General features: G+C 41.4%; 1 protein-coding gene across 6 annotated transcripts in view; it reads left to right on the plus strand.

Annotated features, from left to right (window-relative positions):
* LOC117819070 overlaps nucleotides 1-12,422 on the plus strand; it is a 134,343-nt gene that overhangs the window by 104,696 nt on the left and 17,225 nt on the right. For 2 of the 6 annotated variants that reach the window (XM_034692279.1, XM_034692278.1), the window contains exon 7: nucleotides 6,864-6,911. The exons of 2 other annotated variants lie outside the window; for them this stretch is intronic. In XM_034692279.1, the coding sequence (XP_034548170.1) occupies nucleotides 6,864-6,911 (48 nt within the window). Of the gene's footprint in view, nucleotides 1-5,845; nucleotides 5,992-6,141; nucleotides 6,763-6,863; nucleotides 6,912-12,422 lie in introns of those variants that run through there. 2 more of the 6 variants (XM_034692281.1, XM_034692280.1) reach the window with 2 other exon arrangements.

Raw genomic sequence — 12,422 nt, forward strand, 5'->3', positions numbered from 1 at the left:
TTTCATCCGCTCAGATGTGTATTTACCTATAGACACAAAATAGTCCCGGTCATTTAAATAGGACTTAAGCCAATTTAGTACTGCACCAGAGATTCCCACCCAGTTTTCAAGTCTGTCCAGTAGTATCTTGTGGTCAACTGTGTCAAAAGCAGCACTGAGATCAAGTGATACCAAAACTGAGATTTTGCCGTTGTCTGTGTTTAAATGAATATCATTGAGGACCTTGACTAGAGCGGTCTCTGTGCTGTGATGTGATCGGAATCCTGATTGGAGGACATCAAAACAGTCATTTATCATTAGATAATTGTTCAGTTGTTGAAAAACAGCTTTTTCAATAATTTTACTTAAAAAAGGGAGGTTTGATATCGGCCTATAGTTGTTCATTTCTGATGCATTTAAATTGTTCTTCTTCAGGAGGGGTTTAATTACTGCTGTTTTCATGGCCTGGGGGAAGACACCTGTAAGAAGAGACATGTTGACAATTTGAAGCAGATCTGAGGTCATGCAGTCTGAAACCTTTTTGAAAAATGGTGATAGTAGAATGTCAAGGCAGCAGGATGAGGATTTCAAATGCTGTATTATATCTTGTAGGTTTTTGTAATTTATTGGATTAAATTGTGTCATAGTGATTGAGTTGTTTTTTGGTGGACACACAGATAACACATTCCCAGTACCTCGTACAGTAGTGCTGACTGCTTGTCTGATTTTCTGAATTTTGGCGGTGAAGAAGAATGCAAATTCATTGCAGGCCTTGGTAGATAAGTGTTCAGAGGCCACTGGCACAGGGGGGTTTGTTAGCCTGTCGACTGTAGCAAACAGGGCGCGTGCATTATCTTTGTTTTTGAAGATAATGTCTGAGAAGAAGGTCTGCCTTGACTTTTTCAGTTCTAGATTAAACATGTGAAGTCTTTCTTTATAAATGTCATAATGAACCTGAAGCTTTGTTTTACGCCACCTGCGCTCAGCTTTTCGACATTCCTTTTTTTCATGTTTGACCTGCATGGTATTCCTCCAAGGCGATTTTTTCTTATTGGAGACCACTTTTAATTTAGTTGGTGCAATGGAATCAATAATGTTTGTAATTTTTAAAGTGAAATCTTCTACAAGTTCATTTGCAGAGAACCTAGAGAGGGGGGTTATGGAAGAGAAAGCCTGAATAAATATATCACTGGTACTTTCAGTAATGTAACGTTTTGAGATAACCTCAGTTTGAACATTAGTGTTCACAGATAAATCACTTTCAAAGAAAACACAGCAGTGATCAGAGAGAGCAACATCAGATACCAGAACCTTGGAAATGTTTAGACCCTTGGAGATAACCAAGTCTAGGATGTGGCCCCTGTTGTGTGTGGGCTGCGTCACATGCTGAGTGAGTCCAAAGTTGTCAAGGACATAACACAGTTCTTCAGTCACTCTGTCCTCAGGTTTGTCAACATGGATGTTAAAATCACCAACAATTAAAACAGAATCAAAGTCAGTGCAGATAAGAGACAGTAGTTCAACAAGGTTATCAAAGAAATCAGTACAGTATTTAGGTGGTCTGTAAATATTAAGAAATATAGACCGAGAGGATGTATTTAACTGAAGAGCCACATATTCAAAAGAAGTGAAATTTCCATAAAACACCTGCTTGCATTTGAATAACTCATTAAAAATTATACTAACACCTCCTCCTTTTTTATGCGTTCTAGTCTCACTCACAAAAGAGAAGTTTGGAGGGCATGATTCAATGTGTACAGCTGCACTGTTATGTTGGTCTAACCAAGTCTCTGTTAAAAACATAAAATTAAGGTTGTGTTTAATAATAAAATCATTTATTAAAAAAGATTTGCCTCCCAGAGACCTGATATTTAATAAAGCTAAGTTTAGTGAGTTAAAACCAGTTGTGTTATTTTTTACAGCTGTTTGTGGCTGACGAGGAACATTAACATTATTTTTCTCAAAAACTATACAGTAAAATCTGCTGAAATATTTTAGGGTGACAGCCAGATACATGGGGAACAGAAATGCATTGAAAGATCTTTGTCACCTTTCCCAGATTTTTCTAAATAAAATGATCAATATGAAAAAATATCAAAGCGTGCAATTTGAGCAGAATTTGAAATTATTTTTCTCCAAAATTTCAATCATCTTAAAATATAGAGAACTAGTACTTTTTCTGTAATTTTTAAATTTCATTTTCATATTCAATAGCAAATTTTGGAACTACACGTCCGCATTCCTCCATTTTGGTCGCTCGCAGCAGCCGTACCGTAATTCTCTGTATAGTCGCGCATTATTTTTCGAGGGGAGGCTGGCTTGACCAGGGTTTTGCAAAAGACGGTTCACTTCACCGCAGTAGCTGGAGAAAGGTTCCTTCTGTTGGAGAGCTGAAGATATTTGTCCGATGGTCCAAGTGGTCCTGTGTTTGCTTCTGTAATGTTGCTTAAAAGGAACTTCTTTACCCCGCTCCTAAACTCTTGATGAAATAATTTGGACTGTGTTGTAACAGGCTGATCGTAGCTTTCTTTGCATTTAACGTAGAACATTATTTTACACAAAAAATTATCAGCATTATAAAGTATGATGATGATCATCAGAGGTGTGTAGTAACAAGTTACATTTACTCCGTTACATGGACTTGAGTAGTTTTTTCAAAAAATTGTACTTCTGAGAGTATTTGTTTTGCAGAGTACTTTTTACTCCTACTCAAGTACATTTATGTTAAAAATATCTACTTTTACTGTGTTACATTGGGCTGTCCAGTCTCTACTTTTACCCTTCCTTTATTTCTTCATTTTATATTTTATTTTATACTCAGCTGATCTCTCATGCAGCTCCTTCTGATCCAGAGCTATAAATAACCTCCACACTGAATGGAGGCCAGCCTCCCCTCGAAAAATAATGCGCGACTACACAGAGAATTACGGTACGGCTGCTGCGAGCGACCAAAAAGGAGGAATTCAGCCGTGTAGTTCCAAAATTTGTTATTGAATATGAAAATGAAATTTAAAAAATACAGAAAAAGTACTAGTTCTCTATATTTTATGATGATTGAAATTTTTGATAAGATTAATTTTAAATTCTGCTCAAATTGCACGCTTTGATATTTTACTCATTTTCATTATTTTATTTTGAAAAATCTGGGAGAGGTGACAAAGATCTTTCAATGGATTATTGTTCCTCATGTATCTGGCTGTCACCCTTAAATTTCTCAGCAGATTTTACTGTATAGTTTTTGAGAAAAATGATTGACTCACTGATTTTTCAAAATAAAAATAAAGAAAATGAGCAAAATATCAATGCGTCTCAGTGCAATTTGAGCAGATTGAACATTATTTTTAACAGAAATTCTGTAGTAAAATCTGCTGAGAAATTTCAGAGTGACAGCCAGATACATGAGGAACAATAATCCATTGAAAGATCTTTGTCACCTCTCCCAGATTTTACTTAATAATATAATGAAAATGAGTCAAATATCAAAGCGTCTGAGTGCAATTTGAGCAGAATTTAACATTATTCTTCTCAAAAACTGTACAGTAATATCTGCTGAGAAATTTTAGGTTGACAGCCGAGCACATGAGGAACAATAATCCATTGAAATATTTTTGACACCTCTCCCAGATTTTTCAAAATAAAATAATGAAAATGAGCGTCTGAGTGCAATTTGAGCAGAATTGAACATTATTTTTCTCAGAAACTATACAGTAGAATTTTCTGAACGTTTTCAGGGTAACAACTATGGACATGAGGAACAATAATCCATTGAAAGATTTTTGTCACCTCTCCCAGATTTGTCAAAATAAAATCATCAATATGACAAAATATCAAAGCGTGCAATTTGAGCAGAATTTAAAATTAATCTTCTCGGAGACCGGCTGAAGGCTCTGGACTCCATGGTGGTTAAGTGGGCGGGTGGTGTAGTGAGGTTATTGGAAGAAGAAGACCTGAGAGTGCGTGTGTTGATGTGCAGAAGTTCAGAGAGGTATGGAGGAGCGAGGTTATGGAGGGCCTTAGAGGTGAGGAGCAGGATCTTGAAATCGATACGAGTTTTGAACGGGTGCAAGTGATGAAGGTGCTGAAGGACAGGAGTGATGTGATTAAAGGTGAAATATTATGCTCTTTTTCATCAACATATATTGGTCTAAGAGGTCCCCAAAACATGTCTTTAAAGTTTATGCTCAAAAAAACACTTTGAAATCAGATTCTGGTCTGCCTGAAAAACCCTCTTCTTCAGCCCTCCTCAGAACAGTCTGTTTTCTCTCTGACCACGCCCCCTCAGGAAGTGGGTGTGCCTCGGCTCTCCAGCACGTTGATCTAATGTTTACATGTTGGCTGAATATACACGGCTGCTCACAGACCCGCGTTACTTCAACCCTCTGAATCTGATCCAGAATCTGATCCTGACGGAGAGGCGCCTGCAGCAGGACCTTTCTGAACCATTGGTCACAGATTTAGTGTTTCTTGTTGTTTTATTTTGTCAGCATGTTGACGTGTGTCTTGGTACACAGCTACCAACATGTAGCTATGTAGCTATGCTAACTAGCGCTAGCACTTATCCATGATAAATAAAAATCATCCACTAGATCTTCAAATCTGCAGACGTGGGGAGTCAAAGCGACCTTTGTGTTTATTAAGACAGCCTACAACTAGCATGCCTCCCTCCTAAGCTCCTTGTTAGCACACATGTGTGCAGGGAATGAAAAACAGAGGAGGGGTTGAGTTGTATTTTATACAGTCTATGGGCTGAACAAGCTCCGAGCTCTGACTTCCTGTTACAGACCGGATGGCGTTGTGACGTATGAAAAATACTGAAAACTGAAACGGCTGGTTTCAGCACACATTTACAGAAAGGTGGAGAAATCAGAACAGGGGCAGAATGGAGTCTTTTACTTTTCAGGGGGTTTGTAGACAGGGACACAGATTTCAGGGAGAGAACCATTAAAAAGTCCATTTTGCATGATATGTCACCTTTAATGGACAGAGTTCTGGTGATGATACGAGCAGCAGAGTTCTGGACCAGTTGGAGTTCATGGGTGGATTTGAGAGGGAGACCAAAGAGGAGGGACTGTAAGATGTAACCAGGGTGTGAACGAGGACGACAGTACTGTTGGGTGTGAGAGACAGGCGGAGGTGATTGATGTTACATAGATGGAAATATGCAGACCAAGTGACATTATTGATGTGAGACTGAAATGATAGTGTGCTGTCGAGGATGACACCAAGACTCCTAACCTGGGGGGAGGGAGAAACTGAGGAGTTAATAATGGTAAGTGAAAAACTGTTGAGCTTTGAAATGTTGGATTTTGTGCCAATGAGGAGAACCTCGGTTTATCACTGTTTAATTTGAGAAAGTTGAAGGTGAACCAGGATTTTATTTCATTCAGACAGTCAGAGAGGAGACTGTGTGGGAGGGAGGCAAACAAGCAGCATACAAACACAATACAGGATACATGACTGTAAAACATGACAAGACATGAAATAACATAAACCATAAAATCACATCAACATGAAACAAAAAAATACATCTTGATAAAGTTTGTTATCCTCAGTAACCAAACTGACCTCCACACTCATCTTTTTCTCTCATTCTCAAACCCTGCTGTTCTTTTCCAGTTGAATCAGTCTCTGATGTTTACAGCAGAGTGACGTCATGGAGACTGCAGCAGCAGGTGAGTCCAGTCAGACTTTAACAGGTAACACTCCTCTCTCTGTTTCCATATTATACAGACAACAGAGGAGCTTCTTACTCAGATGTTACAACAGGACAGAAACAGGAAACAGTCCTGGAACACCTAATGTCAATGAAACAGTTTAATCATGAGCTGACGTTTTCAGCGCTACATTTATCATTCTAAATACAGAGGTGTCTGATGTATGTTCATATCTTTACTAATAACTGTAATGAAAGTCTATGTTCACTGCTGATAACATTAATCTGTGTCCTTCCAGACACAGATGATCTGTTTCCTCTGAGACGCAGGAACAGCAAGGGATGGTTACCACCTTACAGTGAGTCAAACTTCTATCCAGGTTTATTAGAATACCTAACTTAAACATTTTTAAGTAGATCATCAAACCCCTAGCATTAGAAATGAATGGAGTCATAAATAAAAACAATAAACATGAGTTACTCTTTTTTTCAATCCTTGTTTTTCACAGTGTCTGAGCTGAGGGTGGTTCTGCTGGGGAACAGCTGGTCTGAGAGGAGTTCAGTGGGGAACTTTATACTCGGAGAGACTGAGTTCAACACTGAGGAAGAACCAGACGGCTGTTTGAAGGTCAGAAGACAGATAAAGGAGAAAGACATAGTTCTCATCAACACTCCAGATCTGCTGAGTCCCCACATCTCTGAAGACAGACTGACAGAACATGTGACAGCCTGTGTGAGACTCTCTGATGCTGGACCTCATGTGTTCCTGCTGGTTCTACAGCCTGAAGACTTCAGGGAGGAACACAGACTGAGACTCTGCAGAGTCCTTAAACGCTTCAGTGATCAATCATTTGATCATTCATTGATACTGATATCATCACCCAGAGAGCAGGGCTCCAAATATACTCAGTATTCTCCCCTCAAAGACATGATCAGAGAGTGTAGGGACAGATATGTGGAGCAGATGAACCTTGAACTTCCAGAGCTGTTGACACGTTTGGGTCAAATTGTGAAGGAGCACGATGGAGAGCATGTCAGCTGTGATGTGTTCATGGATCCCACTAATGAAACACAAAGCACACAACAAGAGAAAACAAAGCCTGGCACCTCAAGTCCTGTTACTTCTGCTGGTAAGAACGAGACGTTTCAAGTGTTAAAACGATTCTCACACAAATCATTATTGATGACATTAAAACATGAGGCTGAAAGTTTATGTGTCATCTTTTTACAGGTCTGTGTGCCAGTGATGACAGGGTGAGACCTCCTCCTCCAGGAGAGAGTAAGTAAACTATCAAACATGAACATGTTATTATCACTGAGTGTCCTTCTGGTTAAAAAACAGCAAACCTGTAAACATGATACAAGTTAAAGAGAGCTGGCTGACAGAACATCAGCATGACTGATCAAGTGAGAGTTTATCTAGTATCGAGGAGAACAGCAGCCTGTTGCACCAGCTGTGTGTAACTTCAAACGTAGCCTACTTTGAATGTAATTTCTCATTTAAGATGGAGTATAATAACACATATAACAACTCCTGCATCAAAATTGGTGCTTTCCTCTGATTGGCTGCTGGAAGTGTAAACGTCATATCTGCGACAATGGCTGTTTCCGAAACGGCCTGCTACATACTACTTACTAATGTAGTAGAAAGTAGGTATTGCCTACTACATACTGCGTTTGAATTTAGTCTGTAGTCTGTCTGTTCTGTTGGATCTGTGTTGCAGTATGCTGGGTCAGACGTCACTAGATTTCCAGTTTCGGAAAGCAGAAGTAAACAACGGGGAAGCCGATAGAGAAACTGCTTCTTTAGCATCACTTATGATTTAAAAAGTTAAGAAGTGGTTTATATGTAAATCAATAACCTCCACAGCACCCAAAAATGGATTTCCTCCCGTCAAAAAAGAAGGAAAAAGAAATAGCGGAACGAGTGCTGTGCATTATGGGAAACAGTACCCGAGGCAGACTGAGACATGGGGTGCATCTCAAAGCTCTAAACGTCCATCCTCGCTTCGTTTCCTTGCGTCGTTTCCTTGCGTCGTTTCCTCGCGTCGTTTCCTCGCGTCTCTTCCTCGCGTCTCTTCCTCGCGTCTTAGTCCCGCCCACCAGAGATGCGAGGAAATGAAACCAGAGGAGAGAGGAACGAGGAGATTTGTATTTAGAGAAATGAGACGTCCTCTCCTCCGGAGCGTCACGTGAAGCGACGTTGGTTTGTGATGACGGCTTTAACAGCTGTTTGTGTCTGCACACATGTTCACTGTAATAACTCTGATCAATATAAACAGTGACAGAGCTCTGTCTCTGTGTTTACATGTTTAACACACACCTGTTTAACACACACCTGTTTAACACACACCTGTTTAACACACACCTGTTTAACACACACCTGTTTAACACACACCTGTTTAACACACCTGTTTAACACACACCTTTTTAACACACACCTGTTTAACACACACCTGTTTAACACACACCTGTTTAACACACACCTGTTTAACACACACCTGTTTAACACACACCTGCACATGAAGAGAATCAGCTCTCTGTTTATTCTGTCCTGAAGCATCACAGATCCATTCATCAGTAAAATGCCTCATTATTAAATTATTTATTACTTTAAGGGAAAATAGAAACCATGCAACTCTTTTCAAACCCTGTGCTCATTAATGATCAGCCTCATATGAAACTTTATTAACCTGACAGGAAATATAACAAGTGTTTTTACTAACAGACAAACTTTACTGTCAGACTTCTCTTCATGAAGAAAACCAGAACAAACTGGGAAACTAACAGGAGGCACCCTTAAGGCTGATTTATACTTCTGCGTCGAATCAACGGCATACCCTACGCCGTAGGTCCGCATAGCTCCCGTACCTACGCAGAGGCCTACGCACGTAGCTGACGTGCACCTCCTCCAAAATGTAACTACGCGTAGAGCCGACACGGACCGCAAGCTCTTTGACTGGTCCGCTTGACGGCTTTGTCTTTCCCGCATTCACAGCACTTCCGGGGTCCCGGACATCGGCCACACATCGGCCGTGTATTTCATCTCCTCCTCTCTATTCTTCATGTAATCATGTCTGTATGATAAACAGCAACATGTATCAGCTGTAGATTAACATAACACGCTCTGAATCTCTGTGGAAAAGTAAACGGAGATCGTAGCGGGACCGGAAGCAGGCGACCGGCTATCAGAGAGACCACACTGCCCTCAAGAGTTTCGGAGGAGAATTGCTGCGCGACGCGGACACACCGACGCACAAGTATGTGGGGCTCATGTCCGCGTCAGCCCCTGCTGCGTAGGGGAGACGCAGAAGTATAAATCAGCCTTAAGAGACTGTTTTAAGGTCTGTTTCAGGGCACCCTTAAAGACTGTTTTAAGGTCTGTTTCAGGGCACCCTTAGAGACTGTTTTAAGGTCTGTTTCAGGGCACCCTTAAAGACTGTTTTAAGGTCTGTTTCAGGGCACCCTTAGAGACTGTTTTAAGGTCTGTTTCAGGGCACCCTTAGTGACTGTTTTAAGGTCTGTTTCAGGGCACCCTTAGTGACTGTTTTAAGGTCTGTTTCAGGGCACCCTTAGAGACTGTTTTAAGGTCTGTTTCAGGGCACCCTTAGTATCTGTTTTAAGGTCTGTTTCAGGGCACCCTTAAAGACTGTTTTAAGGTCTGTTTCAGGGCACCCTTAGAGACTGTTTTAAGGTCTGTTTCAGGGCACCCTTAGTGACTGTTTTAAGGTCTGTTTCAGGGCACCCTTAGTGACTGTTTTAAGGTCTGTTTCAGGGCACCCTTAGAGACTGTTTTAAGGTCTGTTTCAAGGCACCCTTAGAGACTGTTTTAAGGTCTGTTTCAGGGCAACCTTAGAGACTGTTTTAAGGTCTGTTTCAGGGAACCCTTAGTGACTGTTTTAATGTCTGTTTCAGGGCACCCTTTAGACTGTTTTAATGTCTGTTTCGAGGCAACCTTAGTGACTGTTTTAAGGTCCGTTTCGGGGCACCCTTAGAGACTGTTTTAAGGTCTGTTTCAAGGGTACCTTAGAGACTGTTTTAAGGTCTGTTTCAGGGCACCCTTAGAGACTGCTTTAAGGTCTGTTTTAAGGCACCCTTAGAGACTGTTTTAAGGTCTGTTTCAGGGAACCCTTAGTGACTGTTTTAAGGTCTGTTTCAAGGCACCCTTAGAGACTGTTTTAAGGTCTGTTTCAGGGCACCCTTAGTGACTGTTATAAGGTCTGTTTCAGGGCACCCTTAGAGACTGTTTTAAGGTCTGTTTCAGGGCACCCTTAGAGACTGTTTTAAGGTCTGTTTCAGGGAACCCTTAGTGACTGTTTTAAGGTCTGTTTCAAGGCACCCTTAAAAACTGTTTTAAGGTCTGTTTCAGGGCACCCTTAGTGACTGTTATAAGGTCTGTTTCAGGGCACCCTTAGAGACTGCTTTAAGGTCTGTTTCAGGGCACCCTAAGTGACTGTTTTAAGGTCTGTTTCAAGGCACCCTTAGAGACTATTTTAATGTCTGTTTCGAGGCACCCTTAGAGACTGCTTTAAGGTCTGTTTCAAGGCACCCTTAGAGACTGTTTTAAGGTCTGTTTCAGGGAACCCTTAGTGACTGTTTTAAGGTCTGTTTCAAGGCACCCTTAGAGACTGTTTTAAGGTCTGTTTCAGGGCACCCTTAGTGACTGTTATAAGGTCTGTTTCAGGGCACCCTTAGAGACTGTTTTAAGGTCTGTTTCAGGGCACCCTTAGAGACTGTTTTAAGGTCTGTTTCAGGGAACCCTTAGTGACTGTTTTAAGGTCTGTTTCAGGGCACCCTTAGAGACTGCTTTAAGGTCTGTTTCAAGGCACCCTTAGAGACTGTTTTAAGGTCTGTTTCAGGGCACCCTTAGAGACTGTTTTAAGGTCTGTTTCAGGGCACCCTTAGTGACTGTTTTAAGGTCTGTTTCAGGGCACCCTTAGTGACTGTTTTAAGGTCTGTTTCAGGGCACCCTTAGAGACTGTTTTAAGGTCTGTTTCAGGGCACCCTTAGTGACTGTTTTAAGGTCTGTTTCAGGGCACCCTAAGTGATTGTTTTAAGGTCTGTTTCAGGGCACCCTTAGAGACTGTTTTAAGGTCTGTTTCAGGGCACCCTTAGTGACTGTTTTAAGGTCTGTTTCAGGGCACCCTTAGAGACTGCTTTAAGGTCTGTTTCAGGGCACCCTAAGTGACTGTTTTAAGTTCTGTTTCAGGGCACCCTTAGAGACTGTTTTAATGTCTGTTTCAAGGCACCCTTAGTGACTGTTTTAAGGTCCGTTTCGGGGCACCCTTAGAGACTGTTTTAAGGTCTGTTTCAACGGTACCTTAGAGACTATTTTAAGGTCTATTTCGGGGCACCCTTAGAGACTGCTTTAAGGTCTGTTTCAAGGCACCCTTAGAGACTGTTTTAAGGTCTGTTTCAGGGAACCCTTAGTGACTGTTTTAAGGTCTGTTTCAAGGCACCCTTAGAGACTGTTTTAAGGTCTGTTTCAGGGCACCCTTAGTGACTGTTTAAAGGTCTGTTTCAAGGCACCCTTAGAGACTGTTTTAAGGTCTGTTTCAGGGCACCCATAGAGACTGTTTTAAGGTCTGTTTCAGGGCACCCTTAGAGACTGTTTTAAGGTCTGTTTCAGGGCACCCTTAGTGACTGTTTTAAGGTCTGTTTCAGGGCACCCTTAGTGACTGTTTTAAGGTCTGTTTCAGGGCACCCTTAGAGACTGTTTTAAGGTCTGTCTCAGGGCACCCTTAGTGACTGTTTTAAGGTCTGTTTCAAGGCACCCTTATAGACTGTTTTAATCTCTGTTTCGAGGCACCCTTAGTGACTGTTTTAAGGTCCGTTTCGGGGCACCCTTAGAGACTGTTTTAAGGTCTGTTTCAAGGCACCCTTAGAGACTGCTTTAAGGTCTGTTTCAGGGCACCCTTAGAGACTGTTTTAAGGTCTGTTTCAGGGAACCCTTAGTGACTGTTTTAATGTCTGTTTCAGGGCACCCTTTAGACTGTTTTAATGTCTGTTTCGAGGGTACCTTAGAGACTGTTTTAAGGTCTGTTTCAGGGCACCCTTAGAGACTGCTTTAAGGTCTGTTTTAAGGCACCCTTAGAGACTGTTTTAAGGTCTGTTTCAGGGAACCCTTAGTGACTGTTTTAAGGTCTGTTTCAAGGCACCCTTAGAGACTGTTTTAAGGTCTGTTTCAGGGCACCCTTAGTGACTGTTATAAGGTCTGTTTCAGGGCACCCTTAGAGACTGTTTTAAGGTCTGTTTCAGGGCACCCTTAGAGACTGTTTTAAGGTCTGTTTCAGGGAACCCTTAGTGACTGTTTTAAGGTCTGTTTCAAGGCACCCTTAAAAACTGTTTTAAGGTCTGTTTCAGGGCGCCCTTAGTGACTGTTATAAGGTCTGTTTCAGGGCACCCTTAGAGACTGCTTAAAGGTCTGTTTCAGGGCACCCTAAGTGACTGTTTTAAGGTCTGTTTCAAGGCACCCTTAGAGACTATTTTAATGTCTGTTTCGAGGCACCCTTAGAGACTGCTTTAAGGTCTGTTTCAAGGCACCCTTAGAGACTGTTTTAAGGTCTGTTTCAGGGAACCCTTAGTGACTGTTTTAAGGTCTGTTTCAAGGCACCCTTAGAGACTGTTTTAAGGTCTGTTTCAGGGCACCCTTAGAGACTGTTTTAAGGTCTGTTTCAGGGAACCCTTAGTGACTGTTTTAAGGTCTGTTTCAAGGCACCCTTAGAGACTGTTTTAAGGTCTGTTTCAGGGCACCCTTAGAGACTGTTTTAAGGTCTGTTTCAGGGAACCC

Source organism: Notolabrus celidotus, chromosome 9 (assembly GCF_009762535.1).
Source record: "Notolabrus celidotus isolate fNotCel1 chromosome 9, fNotCel1.pri, whole genome shotgun sequence".
Taxonomy (NCBI): domain Eukaryota; kingdom Metazoa; phylum Chordata; class Actinopteri; order Labriformes; family Labridae; genus Notolabrus; species Notolabrus celidotus.